The sequence below is a fragment of the Phascolarctos cinereus genome, unplaced genomic scaffold, assembly GCF_003287225.1.
Source record: "Phascolarctos cinereus isolate Bilbo 61053 unplaced genomic scaffold, phaCin_HiC Scaffold_4;HRSCAF=312, whole genome shotgun sequence".
In the NCBI taxonomy this organism is placed as follows: Eukaryota; Metazoa; Chordata; class Mammalia; order Diprotodontia; family Phascolarctidae; genus Phascolarctos; species Phascolarctos cinereus.
Window position 1 is genome coordinate 108,451,518 of NW_027555847.1, and position 16,945 is coordinate 108,468,462.

At 35.3% G+C, this 16,945-nt stretch overlaps 1 protein-coding gene across 5 annotated transcripts in view; it reads right to left on the reverse strand.

The window, feature by feature from the left end:
* CCDC171 (coiled-coil domain containing 171) overlaps nt 1–16,945 on the reverse strand; it is a 501,148-nt gene that overhangs the window by 305,480 nt on the left and 178,723 nt on the right. For all 5 annotated transcript variants that reach the window (XM_020969724.2, XM_020969718.2, XM_020969719.2 and 2 more), the window contains 2 exons: nt 14,297–14,464; nt 12,493–12,681 (listed from right to left, as the gene is read on the reverse strand). In XM_020969724.2, the coding sequence (XP_020825383.1) occupies nt 12,493–12,681; nt 14,297–14,464 (357 nt within the window). The remainder of the gene's footprint in view (nt 1–12,492; nt 12,682–14,296; nt 14,465–16,945) is intronic.

The following is a 16,945-nucleotide window of genomic DNA, read 5'->3' on the forward strand; positions in this document are numbered from 1 at the left end:
GAGGGGGCTTGGTTATAAAAGGCTTTTAATGTCAAACCAACATTTTATATTTGGAGGAGAAAGGGTGCCAATGGTGTTCACTGAGCAGAGAGGTGTCATGACTAGACCTGCGCTTTAGGAAAATCATGTTGTTGGCTAAACAGAGGATGGATTGGAATGAGGAGAAATTTGGGACAGGCTGACCAACCAGCATGTTATTGAAATAGTCCAGACATGTAATGAAGGCCTGCACAAGGATGGTAGCAATGTCAGAAGAGTGAAGGGGGCATGGTTGAGAGATGTTGCAAGGCTGAAATCGTGAAACTGACAGGCCTTAGCAACAGACTGAATGGTGGGGATGTGTGGGGGTGTGTATCTGTGTGGGTGTGGGTGTGGGTGTGGGAGACAGTAAGAAGTTGAAGATGACATCTAGGTTGTGAGCCTGGATGACTAGGAAGATGTCTTTACAGTAGGAAGGAAGTTAGGAAGGGGAAAGTTTAGTGAGAAAGATAATGAGTTTGGTTTTGGACCAAACCAGAGTTTACGATATCTACCTCCATTTCAAGATGTCTGAAAAGCAGTTGAACATGTGAGACTAGATATCAGCAAAAAGGTTAGGGAAGGTTAGGTAGATCTGAGAATCATCAGCATGGGGATGATAATTAAATCTAGGGAAGGTGAAGAGACCATCAAGTGACGTAGTATAGAGGGAGAAGAAAAGAGGGCCCAGGAGAAAATCCTGAGGGAGGCCTATCATTACAGGGTATAAAGAGACCATCAAATGATGTAGTATAGAGGCAGAAGAAAAGAGGGCCCAGGAGAAAATCCTGAGGGAGACCTATCATTAGAGGGTATAATCTAGATGAATATCCAGTAAAGATATTGGAAATGAACAATCTGATAAGCAGGAGGAAAAAAAGAGAGAATGGTATCCCAAAAATCTAGAGAGAAAATAGTATAAAGGATAAGAAGGTGATCAATAATGCAAAGGCTAAAGAGAGGTCAAGAAGAATGAGGATTAAGAAAAATCTATCGGATTTGGCAATTAAGAAATCACTGGTAACTTAGGAGAAATGAGGTCAGAAGCCAGATTGTAAGGAGTTCAGATGAGAATAAGAGAAAAAAAGGTGAAGGCACCTATTATAAATGGACTTTTCAAGTTTAGCTATAAAGGGCAAAAGAGATATTAGGACAATGAAAGGATCATATAAGGAATTTTTTAGGGTGGGAGAAATAAAGACATGTTTGTAGGCAATAATTAATGAACTAGTAGAAAAGAAGAGCTTGAAAATAAGTAAGAGCATGGGAAAGACAGAGGGGTCAATCTGTTGAAGGAGATGGCATGGAATGAGATCACTTGGGCAGGCAGAGGAGTTATCCTTGATAAGGATAAGGCCACCTCTTCATTTGAGACAGGGAAGAACAAGATAAGGGCAGAAGGCATACGAGTGGTAAGAAATGAAGAAAAGAGGATACAAGGTAGCTCATGGTGAACGACTTCGATTTTTTCTGTAAAATACGAGGCAAATTTCTCAGCTAAGAGGGTGGAGGAAGAAAGAGCCATGGGAGATTTAAGGAGGGATGAAAAGATCTGTAAGAGTTGCTATGGAGAGTGAAATTGTGAGCTGATGAGAGATATAGGGATATAGTAGAATTGCTGAGGAACAATAAGGGATCAGTGGACACTTCATATCATAAATTTGTAGTGGAACCAATCCAAACAATTGTGTAATTTTCTCCACCTTCATTCAGTAGCATATGTGTAAAAATGAAGGTAGGATGGTTATAGTCATTGAAGGCTGAGGCTTGACAGGGCACAATCAGTGTATGATGAAAGGGCTAGGGACTCAAAAGAAGAAGAAAATACAGAGTTGAGCTCATTCACCAACGGATAAAAATGAGGGGAAAAGAAGAGAGTAGCTAATAAAGGTGTATGGCCTGGGAAAGAACTAAGTGGTTGAGGGACTGAAGGTGATAGTTTCGATGAAGAGTAGGGATTGGTAAGGGAAGGCAGAGGAAAAGACAGAAAGACTGATTATGATCAGATACGGAAGATCTGGGGGATTCTTGAACATGGAGTAGTGGATTTGTGGGTGATGGCAAAATCAAGAGTATGACCATCTTTGTGTGTGGCTGAGTTGAGATGGAGGTCACGGTGCAGTGGTTAGGGTGTTTAAGGGAGAATATATATATACATATATACACGCACATACACACACACACACACACACACACACACACACACACACACACACACATTTCCTAGTATGAGAGGAGTCCAGGTAAGATGAATACTTGAAATTTCATTACCATGCTGATCAGCTCAGTTTTTTGACACTCGACCCCTTCTCAACTCCCTACTTAAACCTCCCCTATGACTACAGAGCTGAAATTTGGAGCACTAAACTCCTTCCAAAGCCTTCCCTTACACAGGGAGGGCTCTGAATTTTCACAATGTTCCAGGTAATTCTCCAATTTCCATCAAAAGCTCTATGCTCTCCAATATATTAATAAACATTTATTAAGCACCTATTACATGCTAAATGCTGGGCACACAAATAAGAAAAAAAGATACTCCTTGCCCTCAAGGAGTTTACAATCTAATGAGACAAGCCAACACACAAAAGGAAATTGAAAAGCTGTGGGGTGGGGAGGTACCCATAGTGGTGGACAAAGTGGAGAATTCAGTCAGAAATCCCAGAGCAGTGCAGCCAGAGGAGATATGGGAAAATTGAAATCTCACTCCCCACCACTTTTCTTCTTCTTCCCTCAAGGGACCAGCACAGCACAGCAAGAGATGGAAGATCTAAGGTCAAAGGGAAGGTTGCTCCTTTTTGCACCAGAGATTCTCCACATCCAGACTGGGAGATCAAGGGGGCAGCTAGGTGGCACAGTGGATAGAACATCGGCCCTGAAGTCAGGAGGACCTGAGTTCAAATCCAGCCTCAGACCAAACACTTCACACTTACTAGCTGTGTAACCCTGGGCAAGTCACTTAACCCTAATTGCCAAAACAAAACAAAACCAGACTGGGAGATCAGGCTGGTGGTAGGAGGTAGAAGTCGCCTTATGCTGCAACTGATAAAAGTCACCCAGACTGGCCCTTACTACTCTTCCTTTGGGCACCCATGGAGATCAGAGGAAGGTCTCTGTTCACCTTTTACAGAAAGATTTTGATTCGCTTCTACATTCATGACTTATACAAGAGTAATAATATATAAAATAGAATCAATTATATGAAACACTAGAGTACTTGATGTGCATATGGAAAATAGGTTAGTATTGAAAACATGACATCAACACAATAATGACAGAACTAACTGACATAAATCATAACATTACATTAAATTCAATTACAATTCTAACTACCTATAAATTCATTATGATTTCTCCTAAATAGAAGCAATATGGTTCCTAAACTAAACAAGTCAACTAGAGATATCATATTGACCACTTCATACATATAAACGACATCAAGCAATTATGCTCCTTTGAAAAACATATTAAACATTATCTTCCCCTCAGGGACTCTTTCTCCAACGATATCAAAATGGCATTTGGACTCAATAACTATACAATTTTTAATGTACTACAAGGAAAAATAAAGACCTCGAGCTTCAAGCTTCAATCCATAGGTCATATTAATCCAATGGATGAAGGTGGAATGAACAAATACTTTGTTATATTCCATGTAAGGCGCAATGGGGATAAAGATATCAAGAAAAAACCTGTGGACTTCTCAAAATCAAAACCAAATGAGAAGAAAATCTTTAAAGCAATAAAGACCAATACAATAAGAGTCTTGATGTACATTTTTGGAAATACAAAAGGAATCATGACAGATTTGCAAAGCATCTTAACAAAACCCCAAAAATATGAACCAAAAAAAAAGGCTTACCACCATAAGACCTAAAAGGAAAAGGTTTGAGCTGGCATGTTTAGAAGACATGATAGATGATTATAAAACTTATTGAAATACTTTTAGAAAAAAGCATCACTTCACCAAGTAATAGTAAAGGCTGTAAACAACCATATACTGTTGATTTTGTCAATTATAACCCAAATAGTTTGATTCTGGAAGAAGCCTATGAAATAATAAATATCTAAGAGTTGAATCAAAAGGAAATATCTTCATTAACTTAGCCAACAAAATGTTAACCAAAAAAATGACCAGAACCTGAGTTCAAATCCAACTTCAGACACATAATACTGGCTGTGTGACTTGGGCAAATCACTTAACCCCAACTGCCTCACACACAAAAAAATGATCAAGTCATGAAGATTTGTTTGTGAAAACTGAAGAGTGTGTGATGGCAATTCAACCATCAGAAACTTCAAAAAAGGAATTTGGACATAGTGCGCAATATAGACTATGTAAAGAAATAATGAAGTCTGTGCAACACATCACTGTAGACTATTAAAAGTTACCACCTACTTAATACCTAGCAAGACATGACCTGGTGTCTGGAATAATATTTTGTTTCCTCTTTCTGGTGGTTCCTTCTATTGGTTCTAATTCTTACTTACAACAACACTAATGTGAAAATATGTTTAATAGAAATGTATATGTATAGCCTATATCAGATTGCATGCTGTCTTGGAGAGGTAGGTGGGGAGGGAGGGGGAGAAAAATTTAAAACTCAAAAGCTTAAGGAAGTGATGGCTGATAAATAAAATAAATTAATTTTTAAAATTAAAAAAATTTACAAAAAAAGAACTTAAGGGAAATTCTTATTGTCCCTAAGGAAAACAATTCAATAAACATATCATGAGGTTAAAAACATAAATCTGACCACCAGCTTAACCTTCTAATTTGTTGATCATAAGCTTTTAAGCTATTACTTAAGAGGATACTGCCTAAAAGATGCATTACACAACCAGGAAATTTTCACATCTCTTCCTTTTTCTTTGAAAAACTTTAGTAATTTCAATTTTTCTTCTTAAAATTGTAGCTTAAAAAATTTTAGCTTATAAAATTCAATAAATTAAATATTTTGTTTTTATATTACATACATGTTACTGTTGTTCATCCTTTGTTTTCAAAGAGGACCAATGATATCATGGGGTGATGTCTTGACTTTTGCATGAATTGGATTTAAGTTCTAAGGCAGCGTTGTACAAAGCTGTCAGCCTTACTCTCACCTTCAGAGTCATGTAAATCCAGTGGCAGGACAAAAGCCAAGATGATCAGAGATGGTCCAGGATATAGTAGATGACCTTGGCGTCTTTGATATCTAAGCTCTAAGTGCTTAACAGCATCTGCTTCAGCCACCTTCATAGCCATTGGAACAAACTGTTCTCATTTGCCCATTCTGCTGAAGGTCGTTTACACAAGCTAGGGGTAGACATCCACATAATTCGCTAATAGGTTTGAGGCCTGTTGGTTACCCTCAACCTGGTTTAACTCATCTGCTGAGACAGTTTTACCAGGGTATGGCCGCTGCACTAGCTACAGCTTCTTGGAGCTAGAGTTGAGAGTTGGGTGAATCAGGAGGACACCAAAGGGTAATGAGGAAACTTGAAAAGGCCTTGGCAAGCCCTCTCACCAGAGGTACCAGTGCTCCCTGAACACTCATAAACATACATGCATGAATTATCTCTCCATACCTAACAAATCTCTGCTTAAAGGCCTCCAAGCAAGGTGATCACACCATTTCTTAAGGCAACACATTACGCTTTTGGACACCTCTGTTATCAGGTTTTTCCTAGCCTCTAATCTGTATTTACCTCTTTTCAACTTCCTCCCACTGCTCCTGATTTCCTCTCTTGGGACAAAAAGAACAACTACAAGTCTTCCTCTACACAATCCATCAAATATTTAAATACAGTTATTATGTTGTCATATCTCTGCCCCTATCTTTCCCTCCCCCGCACCATTCTTCCTTTTTTCCAGGGTAAACATAGCCAGTTCCTGAACTGATCCTCAGAGTCTGTCTGGATTCTCTCTGGTTTATCAATATCTTTCATAAAACATGATGCCCACACAAATAGTACCCCATCTCTGCAATGAAGTGGATATATTTTCTTAATTCTTCCACAGAGCCATGCTTGGACACTATAATAATATAGGGTCCCATTTTCCTCTTTTGTTCTTTCCATTTATACTATTTTATTTCTTACATATATTATTTTCCTAATTATGCTTACTTTACCATGCTTCTCTGAATTCTTCAAATTCACTGTCTTGTATAGCTCAGTTACGTTACAATAATCCCCACACCCAAATGTTTTCAGATTTTTCCCAATAAATGAGGACCTGCTGTTTCCAGTTTTTTGCACATAAAATGCTATTATTAATAGTTTGATACATGTGGGACTCACTTGTATCTTTAACTTGTTTTGTGTACATGCATAGGGTATATGTGAGTTTAGGTCAGAAAATATTGATATTCCAGTCACTTTACTACCACATTTCCAAATTGCTTTATAGAATTGTTGAACCAATTCACAGTTTGTAATACTATATTAGTCTTTCTAAAATGGGACAGCTAGGTGGTGCAGTGTGTAGAGTTCCAGGCCTGGAGTCAAGAAGACTCATCTCCCTGAGTTCAAATCTTGCTTTAGACACTTATTAGCTGTGTGATCCTGGGCAAGTCACTTAACTCTGCCTCAGTTTCCTCATCCATAAAATGAGCTAGAAAAGGAAATGGCAAAGCACTCCAGTATTCCTGTCAAGAAAACTACAAATGGGGTCATGAAGAGTTGGACATGAGTGAAAAAATGACTGAACAACAAAAACTTTCTACTGCCTGATCAATACTGACTTTTTCCGTCTTTTATTATCTTTGTAATTTCAGGGGTGGAGAGAAGAAGGTTTTTAGAATTGGGTTTATTTACAATTTCCTCATTATTAGTAATGAGAAGCAATCTTTCACATGGTTGTTAATAGTTTGCAATTCTTTTTTAAAACTGTTCACATTTTATTACCTTTCCATCGGGTAATGGCTCCTAGTCATATGTATCTGTATTAATTCCCTGCACATTTCAGATATCAGACCCTTATTAGAAAAAAACTGTTACAAAGATTTTTGTCCAATCTATTGTTTCCCTTCTCATCCTAGCTGCTTTGACTTTATTTCTGCAAAAGTTTCTCAATTTCTTGTAATTGATGAAATTGTGAACTCTTCCTTTCTCAATTAAAGATTCTCTTCTTATATAACTGTATCTCACCCACTGTCCACCTTGTGCCTAGCACATTAGTCTGCTCAAGACAAGTCTTTAATATATATTTATGATCTGATGAATTCTCTTTTTGTAGAAAAGAAAACTGAGGGTCAGAAAGGCAAAGTGATTTATCTAAAGTTGTATAGCTAGTAAAAGGCAGAGTCTTGATCTTAGATCTTTATTAGAACATAATTGCAATCTTTCTCATAAAGGAACTCTCACTTCTGCAACATTCTTACCAAGGCTTAGGCTAGATGCTAGGTCCTCCATGAAAGATTCCCAGATCCTTTCAGTTACCATTATTAATTCTTAATTTATCTTGTGTCTCACATATTTGTGTATATGTAAATCCCTTATGCACAACAGAATATAATCTTCTGAGGGGAAGGAACTATTTGTATTGATCTCAATAACTTTAGCCCAAAGCCTGGCAATACAGTAAGCAATTAATAAATATTTACTGAATTGAACTGAACTAAAAGCTATATTCTCCATCGAGTGAGCTAAGCTCTCCAATGCCCTAACCTTCAAAGAGGCAATTCCAAATAGGAAAAAGTTTCAATAAATTATCAAGAACAAGATTTCTATACAAGATACCCCTAAAAGAGAAGTAGCTATGAAAGGTTTTCTTCTCACAGAGAATCTGGAAGATGATCTGTTGTCCCACATTTTTAAAAAAAAAGTAATTTAGTTCTTCTAGTTTAGTGGATTGACAAAAATAACCTAACAGCTAATAATAATAATAGAAATTACTTATTATTAAATTACCTATCCTGGTGATAGGTAGGACTCTTCTGAAAAACAAGAGACAGGCTGTGCAAAACTCAAAAGGGAGATGGAATGCTGTACAAGAGGAACAGGAAGGTGGCAGGTCTGGCTAGATCACAAAGTGCATTGGATTTGAACTATGAGAAACATTATAATAAACCTGAAAAGGGAAGTTGATGTTCAAGCTTTCTGACTTATGTTCTTCTGGTAGACTGGCAATCATCAAGATGTCTCTATAAATTGTGTCTTTGAGATCAGTATGTTTTGCTTACATGAAGAATATGCTTTTCTTTAATATTACTGTTTTTAGCTTCTATTCTTCCAGATTGTCCTTTACTTCTGTGTATTTCCATTCTCATCAGTTCTCTCTTTTGTATCTTTGGTGAAACTTGCCAGCATGAATTTTTTCTATTCATGAAGTTTTTCTATCCTGCCAATCATTTATTCTATGCAGGACACAAATTTTGTTTTCACAGTTCTTATTTTTCTTTTAAACCATTCAGGAACATCTTGCTATGGTCCCATGCTATCTTTGGAATCCATATTGTCTTCTGCCTCATCAGGTGTTGATTCATTATCCTTTATCTTGCAGTATTCAGCTAGGTGGCACAGTGAATAGGGGCATTGGATCTGGAATCAGTAAGACCTAAGTTCAAATCCAGCCTTAGACACTTAGCTTGTAACCCTTGACAAGTCACTTAATCTCTTGTTTGTCTCAGTTTCCTTATCCAGAAAATGGGAATAATAATATCTACCTACCACGGTTATTAGGAAGATCAAATGAGAGAGAATTATAAAGAACTTATCACATTGTCTGGCCCGTAGTAAGTGTAACATAAATGTTAGCTATTATTAATAAGAATAATAATTATTATTACTATTATGCATTCATTCATTCATAGACATATATATGTATATTTACTGCATATATATGTGTATATTTATGGCATATATATGCATGCACGTATATGTATGTGTGTATACCTATACACATCTACATGTGCGTGCACCTGTGTGTACATATTTCTAAGTGTATAAATACATTTATATAGATATGTACATTTTACAGATAAGTATATGGTAATATGTGGTATCTATGTATCTAAATATGTGCATATGGGTAGCATCCATACATATGGTTATATACACATGTGTGTACATGTGTGTATGTATACATATACACATACATACCTATATATCTATATCTATACACACACACACACACACACACACACACACACACAGATGCCTCATTCCGTACACTTATTCTTTAACCTAACTTTCAGAAGGTGAGCAGCACGTTTCATCATTAGTCCTTGGGAATTGTGATTGGTGATTACACTGATCAGAGTTCCTGTCTTTCAGAGTTATTTGTTTTACAATATTGCTGTTAGTGTATAAATTGTTCTGTTGGTTCATAGGTTCTTCTTAGATTTCTCTGAAACTATCCATTTCATCATTTCTTATGGCACACTAGTATTCCATCATATTTATATACCATAACTTGTTCAGCCTTTCCCCAGCTGATGCACATCCCCTCGGATTCCAATTATGTGTCACCTCAAAAAGAGCTATAAATATTTTAGTACAGTACAATAAGTTTCTTAGAGTTTGTTTTTCCTGGGACTAATTCCTCCCTTAATCTACCATCTCTCTAATTCCCTTCTCTTTCCCTACTGAATTAAATATATTTCTTTACTCAACTGTATATGTATATTCTTCCCTCCTCTAGCTAGTTTAGATGAAGGTGAGGTTCAAGTGTCAACTACAATCCTCATTTCTTCCACTTTTTTTTGTATACCCAGATTATGTGAAATAATTTTCCCTAACCACATTTTCCTTTCCACCCTCCCCCTGTGTATTACTCTTCCCCTTTTAAGATCATAAAGATATAACAGAACGATGGCTAGATTTTCTGTCTAATAGACTCTGAAGTATTTTCTTACATGGTTCAATGGCACAGGACTGAGAAGGTACAGCCTCTACTGTAGGTAAGGAAACCTCCAACCTGAGGTCATCTAGAGCTAGCGATGGAAAAATAAATGCTGACACATCTAACTACCTGGGTGATCAGAGATTAAAATCAGGATAATAGCATTTTTAGTGAAATTGTTTATTGTCTTGACATAATTGACTCTATTTCATATTAGATCATCATTTTGTGATAACGTGTTTCGATATTTATTTTTCACAACTTGTTTTTCCAATATTAAAATAAGCATATGTCTGGTTTATATTTGTTAACAACATAAGTGTGTTTGTGTAAAACTGGTAAAAACAATATATGAAAATATAATATACAAATATATAAGTTAACTATTAACATTTAACATTTACATGAGTAATGTATAAAACTGGAACCCCCACATGGGAAAACTTAGTAAACAATCTTATCATTAGTTATCAGGCATAAATCAAATTAATTGGCAATCAAATTAGGTCCCTGAACAACAATGAGAATTTGGATGCAACCAGCTAACACCCATAGCAAGAACTATAACAAACCTATCATGGACTCCCAGCCTTCAGCTCGACCTTGAGTTATAACCAAGGTCGCTTCTTCATTCCCCATTCCTTATTTGAGAAGACTCAAGTATTTGCATAAGGGCAGTAGTAATCGACTAAATGAGATGAAGGAAAACACATGGCCTGTGGCTGTGCAAAGAGGAACCTTTGTCACTAAGTACCAGTAGGAGATGTGCATACTAGGAAGCCCTAAGAACCACCAGATTGGTGGTTCATTCTTAGTGGAGTCAAAGTTTATACTGTTTAATAGAAAATAGAAGCTGATGTTTGCAAGCATATGATTAATAAAGTCTGATTGCTAGCATTGAGAAGTACAAGTCTAATTAATGTTTCTATTTCATTAGTTGACACATACTACAATAAATTGGTTTTGGCACCATGTTACATTACCACACAATTAGAATTGGAAGGGACCTTAAAGGTTATTATGGGCTAGATCTGACACATCTAAGTACCCCTGGTAATTCAGGTTTGATATTAGAATGAAATAAGATAAAATAAATATGACAGTTCATAAAATTCAACAGTTGACAAAAGGAATTTACTTGGTCAAAGCAAGGGAAAGATATTGAACAAGGATATGCATCAAGGATACAAACTGATTCAGCTGAGTGAAGTTCTCCTGCTTCTAAGTGGATCTGCCAGCCAAACCTCAGATACAGGTTTATAGAGATTTTTACTCAGGTGACCCAGAAGTGATTTTAATCATTCCAGCCACTGGTCACCTAAGCCATGTCTTGAGGATAGTTTCAATACCTTTTAAGGAAAAAGTAACCTAATTTGTATGGCATCAGAAGGGTTAGAATCTTGCTCCCATCACAGAAGTTATCTAGTCCAACTCTCACATTTTATAGATAAGCCAGATAAGGCCAAAGATGTTAAGCAGCTTTCCTAAGGGGAGAAAGAACTTGCAGAGCCAAGATAAAAACAGGGCATATCAGGTCCAATCATCACACATTACAATAGGTTCCAGAGCAATGAGCTTGCCAAACCTGGTCCCTAAGAGAGGCATCCACCTTCACTATCTGAGTACCAGAAGGAGTATTCCTACTTGTGGCACTTATTCAAGCAAGTGTCCATGATCCACTGTCATTATGTACAAAGGAAACAAGTACTGACTCAATCACAGGAAAAAACGAACAGCATCCTTAGTTCTGGCCAAAGCAACTCCATAACCAAGTTAAATCTATGAGTCTATTGAGTTAAACATGGAAAAGTTGTATTGCCATTATAATATTCTTGATCAAGAAGGGTCTTAAAATACCAATTTCATAAATATTCAATTTATACAGGGAAAAGTATGGTAATATAATTGGCTTCAAGTTTGGTTCTGCACATTCTAATTCAACTGGAAAGACATAACTCATTTCCCAGTCAATTATTTTAATATAGGACCTAAAAGTGGATAACACATTCCTTACATAACACCAATAAGGAGATTATTGAAGCACAGAACTCATACACCAAATTTTGGCTTAAAATAAATTAAAATGGTAGTACACAGATACACTTCACAAATGGGATTAATTCTGAAAAAAGAAACTATTACTCCAACTACTCTGGGCAATTTTAGAATGATTCAGATATTTTACTTTATACCTTTTAAACTCATAAAAAATTTAATGATGAAGAGAAATATTTCTGGATCCAATTAAGTAAAGCATTTTTGGAATACGTTAACCAGACACCCATTCTTTCCTAAAGAAAGCCACAATTCTAGCTGTGTGACCCTGGGCAAATGACTTAACCCCAATTGCCTCACCAAAAAAAAAAAAAAGAAAAAAGAAAAAAAAGACTTTGGGAAGAAAGTCACGATTAAGAATTAAAGATATATGTGTGTATGTGTGCATGTGTGTATACACACATATAAATATGTATATGTATATGCTGGTGTATATATTTATATATGTGTGTATGTGTCTGTGTGTATATGTATATATGTATGTAATTCCCAACTAGTTTTAGTTTAATTAGAATTCCATTATGGTTCTGAAATAGGATGCAGGGTGCAGAAAAATATACAAACATTTTTCAACACTGGCAAAAGTAGCATACCTGTGCCTTTGTCTGAACCTCCCGGAGGAGTTCAGTATAATGCTGTTCCAAATCCTTCTTTTGTTTCTGCCACGAGCTCTCCTGTGCTTTAATCTGTTCTGCCACTTTATTAAAAGTGTCTTCCTGGGTCTGCTGAAGCTCCCTCAGAGTATCAGACTTGTTTTTACAAATATATTCTAGATGAGTTATCTATATGGTTATATAATAGACACAAGAAATAAGGTCAAATCATTTTTTCCAATTCACAATAAGTGTTTCTTCTCATTTTCATTTTCTTCCTAAATGATATAAAAAAAACTAAACCCGACATAAATTAGCACATTAAGAGAGAAACTGAGATAAGTATATTCTGTGATTATACTTTACCTAAAAATTGAAGCATTTAGTTCAATAATGATATCATATAAAAGTGTTGCTACAAATGTGATCATTCTTTTTTCTTCAAATAAGTTGTTAAATTTAAAATGTATTTCAAAAAAGACATTCAAGAAGTGATATCCAGCAAAAAATTAAGTGAGAAGCTATACAGGCCCCCTTAAAGTGAAAGCAAGAATCTCCTTTTAAGAAAAGCTATCCAAATCTGCATACAATTGAATTTGCATACAATAAAATAAAATGTTTCATGCTGATTTGAGTATACAAATAAGAAACTTTGAGTAAAGGCCCTTTCTTTTCCACATATTCATTCATGTATCAACTAATGAAGTTTATAAATTAAAATAATAACAGAAACTCATTGAAAAATCTATAAAATCATAATAGGCTTAATATCATTATAATAGTTAATCATGTTTAGCATTGTTAAAATTTTCTGAACAAACAGAACATGTTTTTTTACAGATTCAAAATCACAAGTATCCTTTATGCTGTCCCTAACCCTTCCCACTATCATCCTTCCTAGAACATTCTAGTGACCCTACTAATAGGATCAGAGCCAAAATTATCAATAGTAAGGAACTCCTGATGTTGGGCCAAGAAATTGTTTCATGTCTCCAACAGATGAGAAACTTATGGAACCGTTTTTCTCTTCCTATCCCTCAAGAGCAAACGTCAGTACAGCCAAGATCTGGAATCCTTCTCCTAGACCACATGAACACAGTTCTGACCAGCTAGTTCAACAGAGCCAGAAAATGAACCAGCAACATGTCCGCTAAGCCAGTTTAATTTATTATAACCTAAAGAGGGATTCTGAGTGTGTTTCCTTTGGAAAGACTAAAAGTTTAAGCCTTATGAAATAGTAAACTAACCATAAAAGTCTACTGTACTTATCCCTCAAAAAATATTTGCTACATTATGAACCACAGATTTTATAATTAAGTATATTATTATCTTTCAGAAAACATGTTATAAGCATGTAATTATTTTTAAAATAATAATACCTCATTTTTACCAAATAAATTATTTTAAGATATATTTTTTGGGGAACTATAGCTTGCTTCTGTTTTACACAAAGATAAAGTGTTGGTTTATTAGAGTAAATGACTAAGTCCTTTGAATTGCTTCATCAGTAAGATTAATTTATTTTCTTTTAATTAGGTCCCTGTGGCTAATACTGGCTAGTAGTATTAGCATGTCCTGCACAGAAAGTGGAGCTTAGAGACTTCATACAGACTTCAGTCACATTTACATGCCCACAGCAATGGCATCAAACTGAGTTGTAGACAAGCCATAATTAATGGTATTGAATTATTAACATCCAAATTCTTTTTGAAATAAGATGAATGTCAGCCTTTCTTAATAATACTGTGATGTGGACAAATGTCACTGAATTTAATAGAGGTATCTGGTGCCTGAGGACAGTTACCTTCTCATTAGCCCTGTTGAGGTCTAAGATCAGGGCATCAACATTCTCCTGCAAGACTGCACAAAGCTCAGACCAAGAGAATTTATCCAGCATGCCTTCTGGTTGTTTTATAAGCACACAGCCTGCTACCAAGTGCTGATATAAAGTATGAAGGAAGGTTAGCTTCTCCTGTGAGGAAAGCAAAAAAATTAACTTCAGTATATAAACACTATAGGAATCCAAATGTACATACACTTCCAAAGCCTGAACAAGATCATAAGACAGAATTTCAAAATGTGATAGTTTTCATGAAATTATTTTTGCATTTTAAGAAAAGGAAATATAACTTTATAAATTATAATTCATAAATGTTTATAACTGTGACATATTTTTCTTTAAATTTTTTACAAGAAGGTATGTTATTTAAACCAAGGTACAAAATAATTTCAGCATTTTCCACGTATACAATTGCTCTAATTCCCTCTTTTCTTTCTAGCTCTCAGGTTTTACACATTTCTTATAGGCAATCTATCCCAAGCCCCTTAAGTTTATCAACTAGTGAAATGAGGGTTATAAGGTAGATAAATAAGCCCATTGTATTTTTTTCTCAAATATATGCCCTTCTGTTCTAGCATTAGACATATAAGAAGGACATAGCATTTTTTTTCATTATTACAAGGCAACAGCACAACTCATTTCCTGTAAGAAAAAACAATGTGATAGATAATCTGCACAAGATATAATATCAAAAAAATCAAATTGGAAACATCAAATAAAAGTGACATATTAAAATGCATTGGAAAATTGCAAAAAAAAAAACACTATTCACGTAAGAGTAGAATTTAACATGAAGCAAATACATTTATTCTTAGAATTTGACCCAAGGCATGGACTCTGAAAATAAAGTTAGAGTGAAGCTAGAGTATAAAGTTTTTATATATAGAATACGATCTTATAAGATTATCTTTCAACAGACTACCATAAAAAAACAAAAAACCCTTATCATGAGAAATTTATAAAAATTATACTGTATCATAAGGGAAATCAAATCATAGGACTTAAGAAATTTTCCCTCAACTCATTTAAATGATGCACTTTATGCTCATGCTATGCAGCATAGCAAAGTACCTTTTCTAAACAGAATACTTTTTAAAAAAGAAAAGAAAAAAATTGAACATGTCCTTAAAACCAAAACCTAGGTTCAGAAGTCAAGAGAAAGTTTATAAATGTGCTCTGAGTTGTTAATTTGATAGATTAGTATTCTGCATTTTTCAAGTGCTGAAATGGTCAAAGATCTTATTCAAAATAAATCATCTATAACAAGCATTAAAAAAACTTCCCTAAACACATCATCAAATGATCCAAGAACTTTTTCAGTGTTAGCAATTGTGTTACCATTGTATTCTTTTTTGCTTGGGCTATGATAAACCAGGCATGATTATCATCCATTTGGCATGAAAAAGAAATCCCAAAACCCAAAATCAATTCACACATGTTGAACCCAACCACAAATGCTGTAGACATGCTGACTTTACAGTACAGTCAGGCTTCTAGTTTCCTTTACTTTAATCATTATCTGATGTGTAGAACAATTCCAACTGCTTCATGTGGACACAATTTAAATCCCAGACTGTAAAAATGATGGAAAGAATGTTTCTGTTTCACTTAGTTGGCATTATTGTTCATATTTGTTAGAATAATGAGCTCAATATGCAGAACAACTCAGATGAGTTAGTTCTTTGATAGCTAGACTAGTTGTATACAAGTCAAAATAAAATAGAAGACCATTTATTTGGTTAACAAAGAATTCTCCTATGAGATAAACATGTTTTGCTAAAGTATGAATTTATTTAATTCAACAAATCTATTAAACACCTACTATTTGTAAGGCATTGTGCTTCAAGCAATGGTGATATAAACAAGATAGAAACCATACTCTCAGGGAACAGACAATCTAATTTAGGAGAAGGATGAGTATACAAATAACTTTGATTTTAAAAAAAACGATATAATATGGCAGGAAGAGGTCCAAGCAAAAAACCAACAATAATAATAATAGCTATTATTTACATGGTATCTACTGTGTGCCAGGTACTATGCTTAGTGCTTTGCAAATATTTTCTCATTTGATCCTTATAACAACCCTGGGAGGTAGGTGCTATTCTTACTGCCATTTTACAACTGAGGAACCTGAGGCAGACAAGGTTTAAGTGACTTGCCTCAAGTCAGGTTTTCCTGACTCCACAGTTCGCATTCTCTTACACTATGCCACTGATTGGGAATAGGAGTAGGAGGCAGGGTAGGAAGGAAGAAAGAAAGAAACATTCCAGACATAGAATATAAGCAAGCAAAAGTAGGAAAATAATAGCAAATGGAGAACAATCAAGCGTGGCCAGAAACATAAAACATATAAAAAGAAGAAACATGATTTAAGGCTTCAGGTACATTAAAGCATGTAGTTACAGCCCTGAATGGCAGTATCAGTAGTTCATATTTTATTCAGTAGCCAAGAGAAAGTCACTGCTGAAGTTCTTTGAGAAAAGCAGCAACAGGACCACAACAATGCATTAGGAAGATTAGGTAGATAATAGTATGGAGGACAGACTGTAGAAGGGAAATACTCCAGCTAGGAAGACAAGTTAAAAAACTAATGAAACATTTTAACTGAAG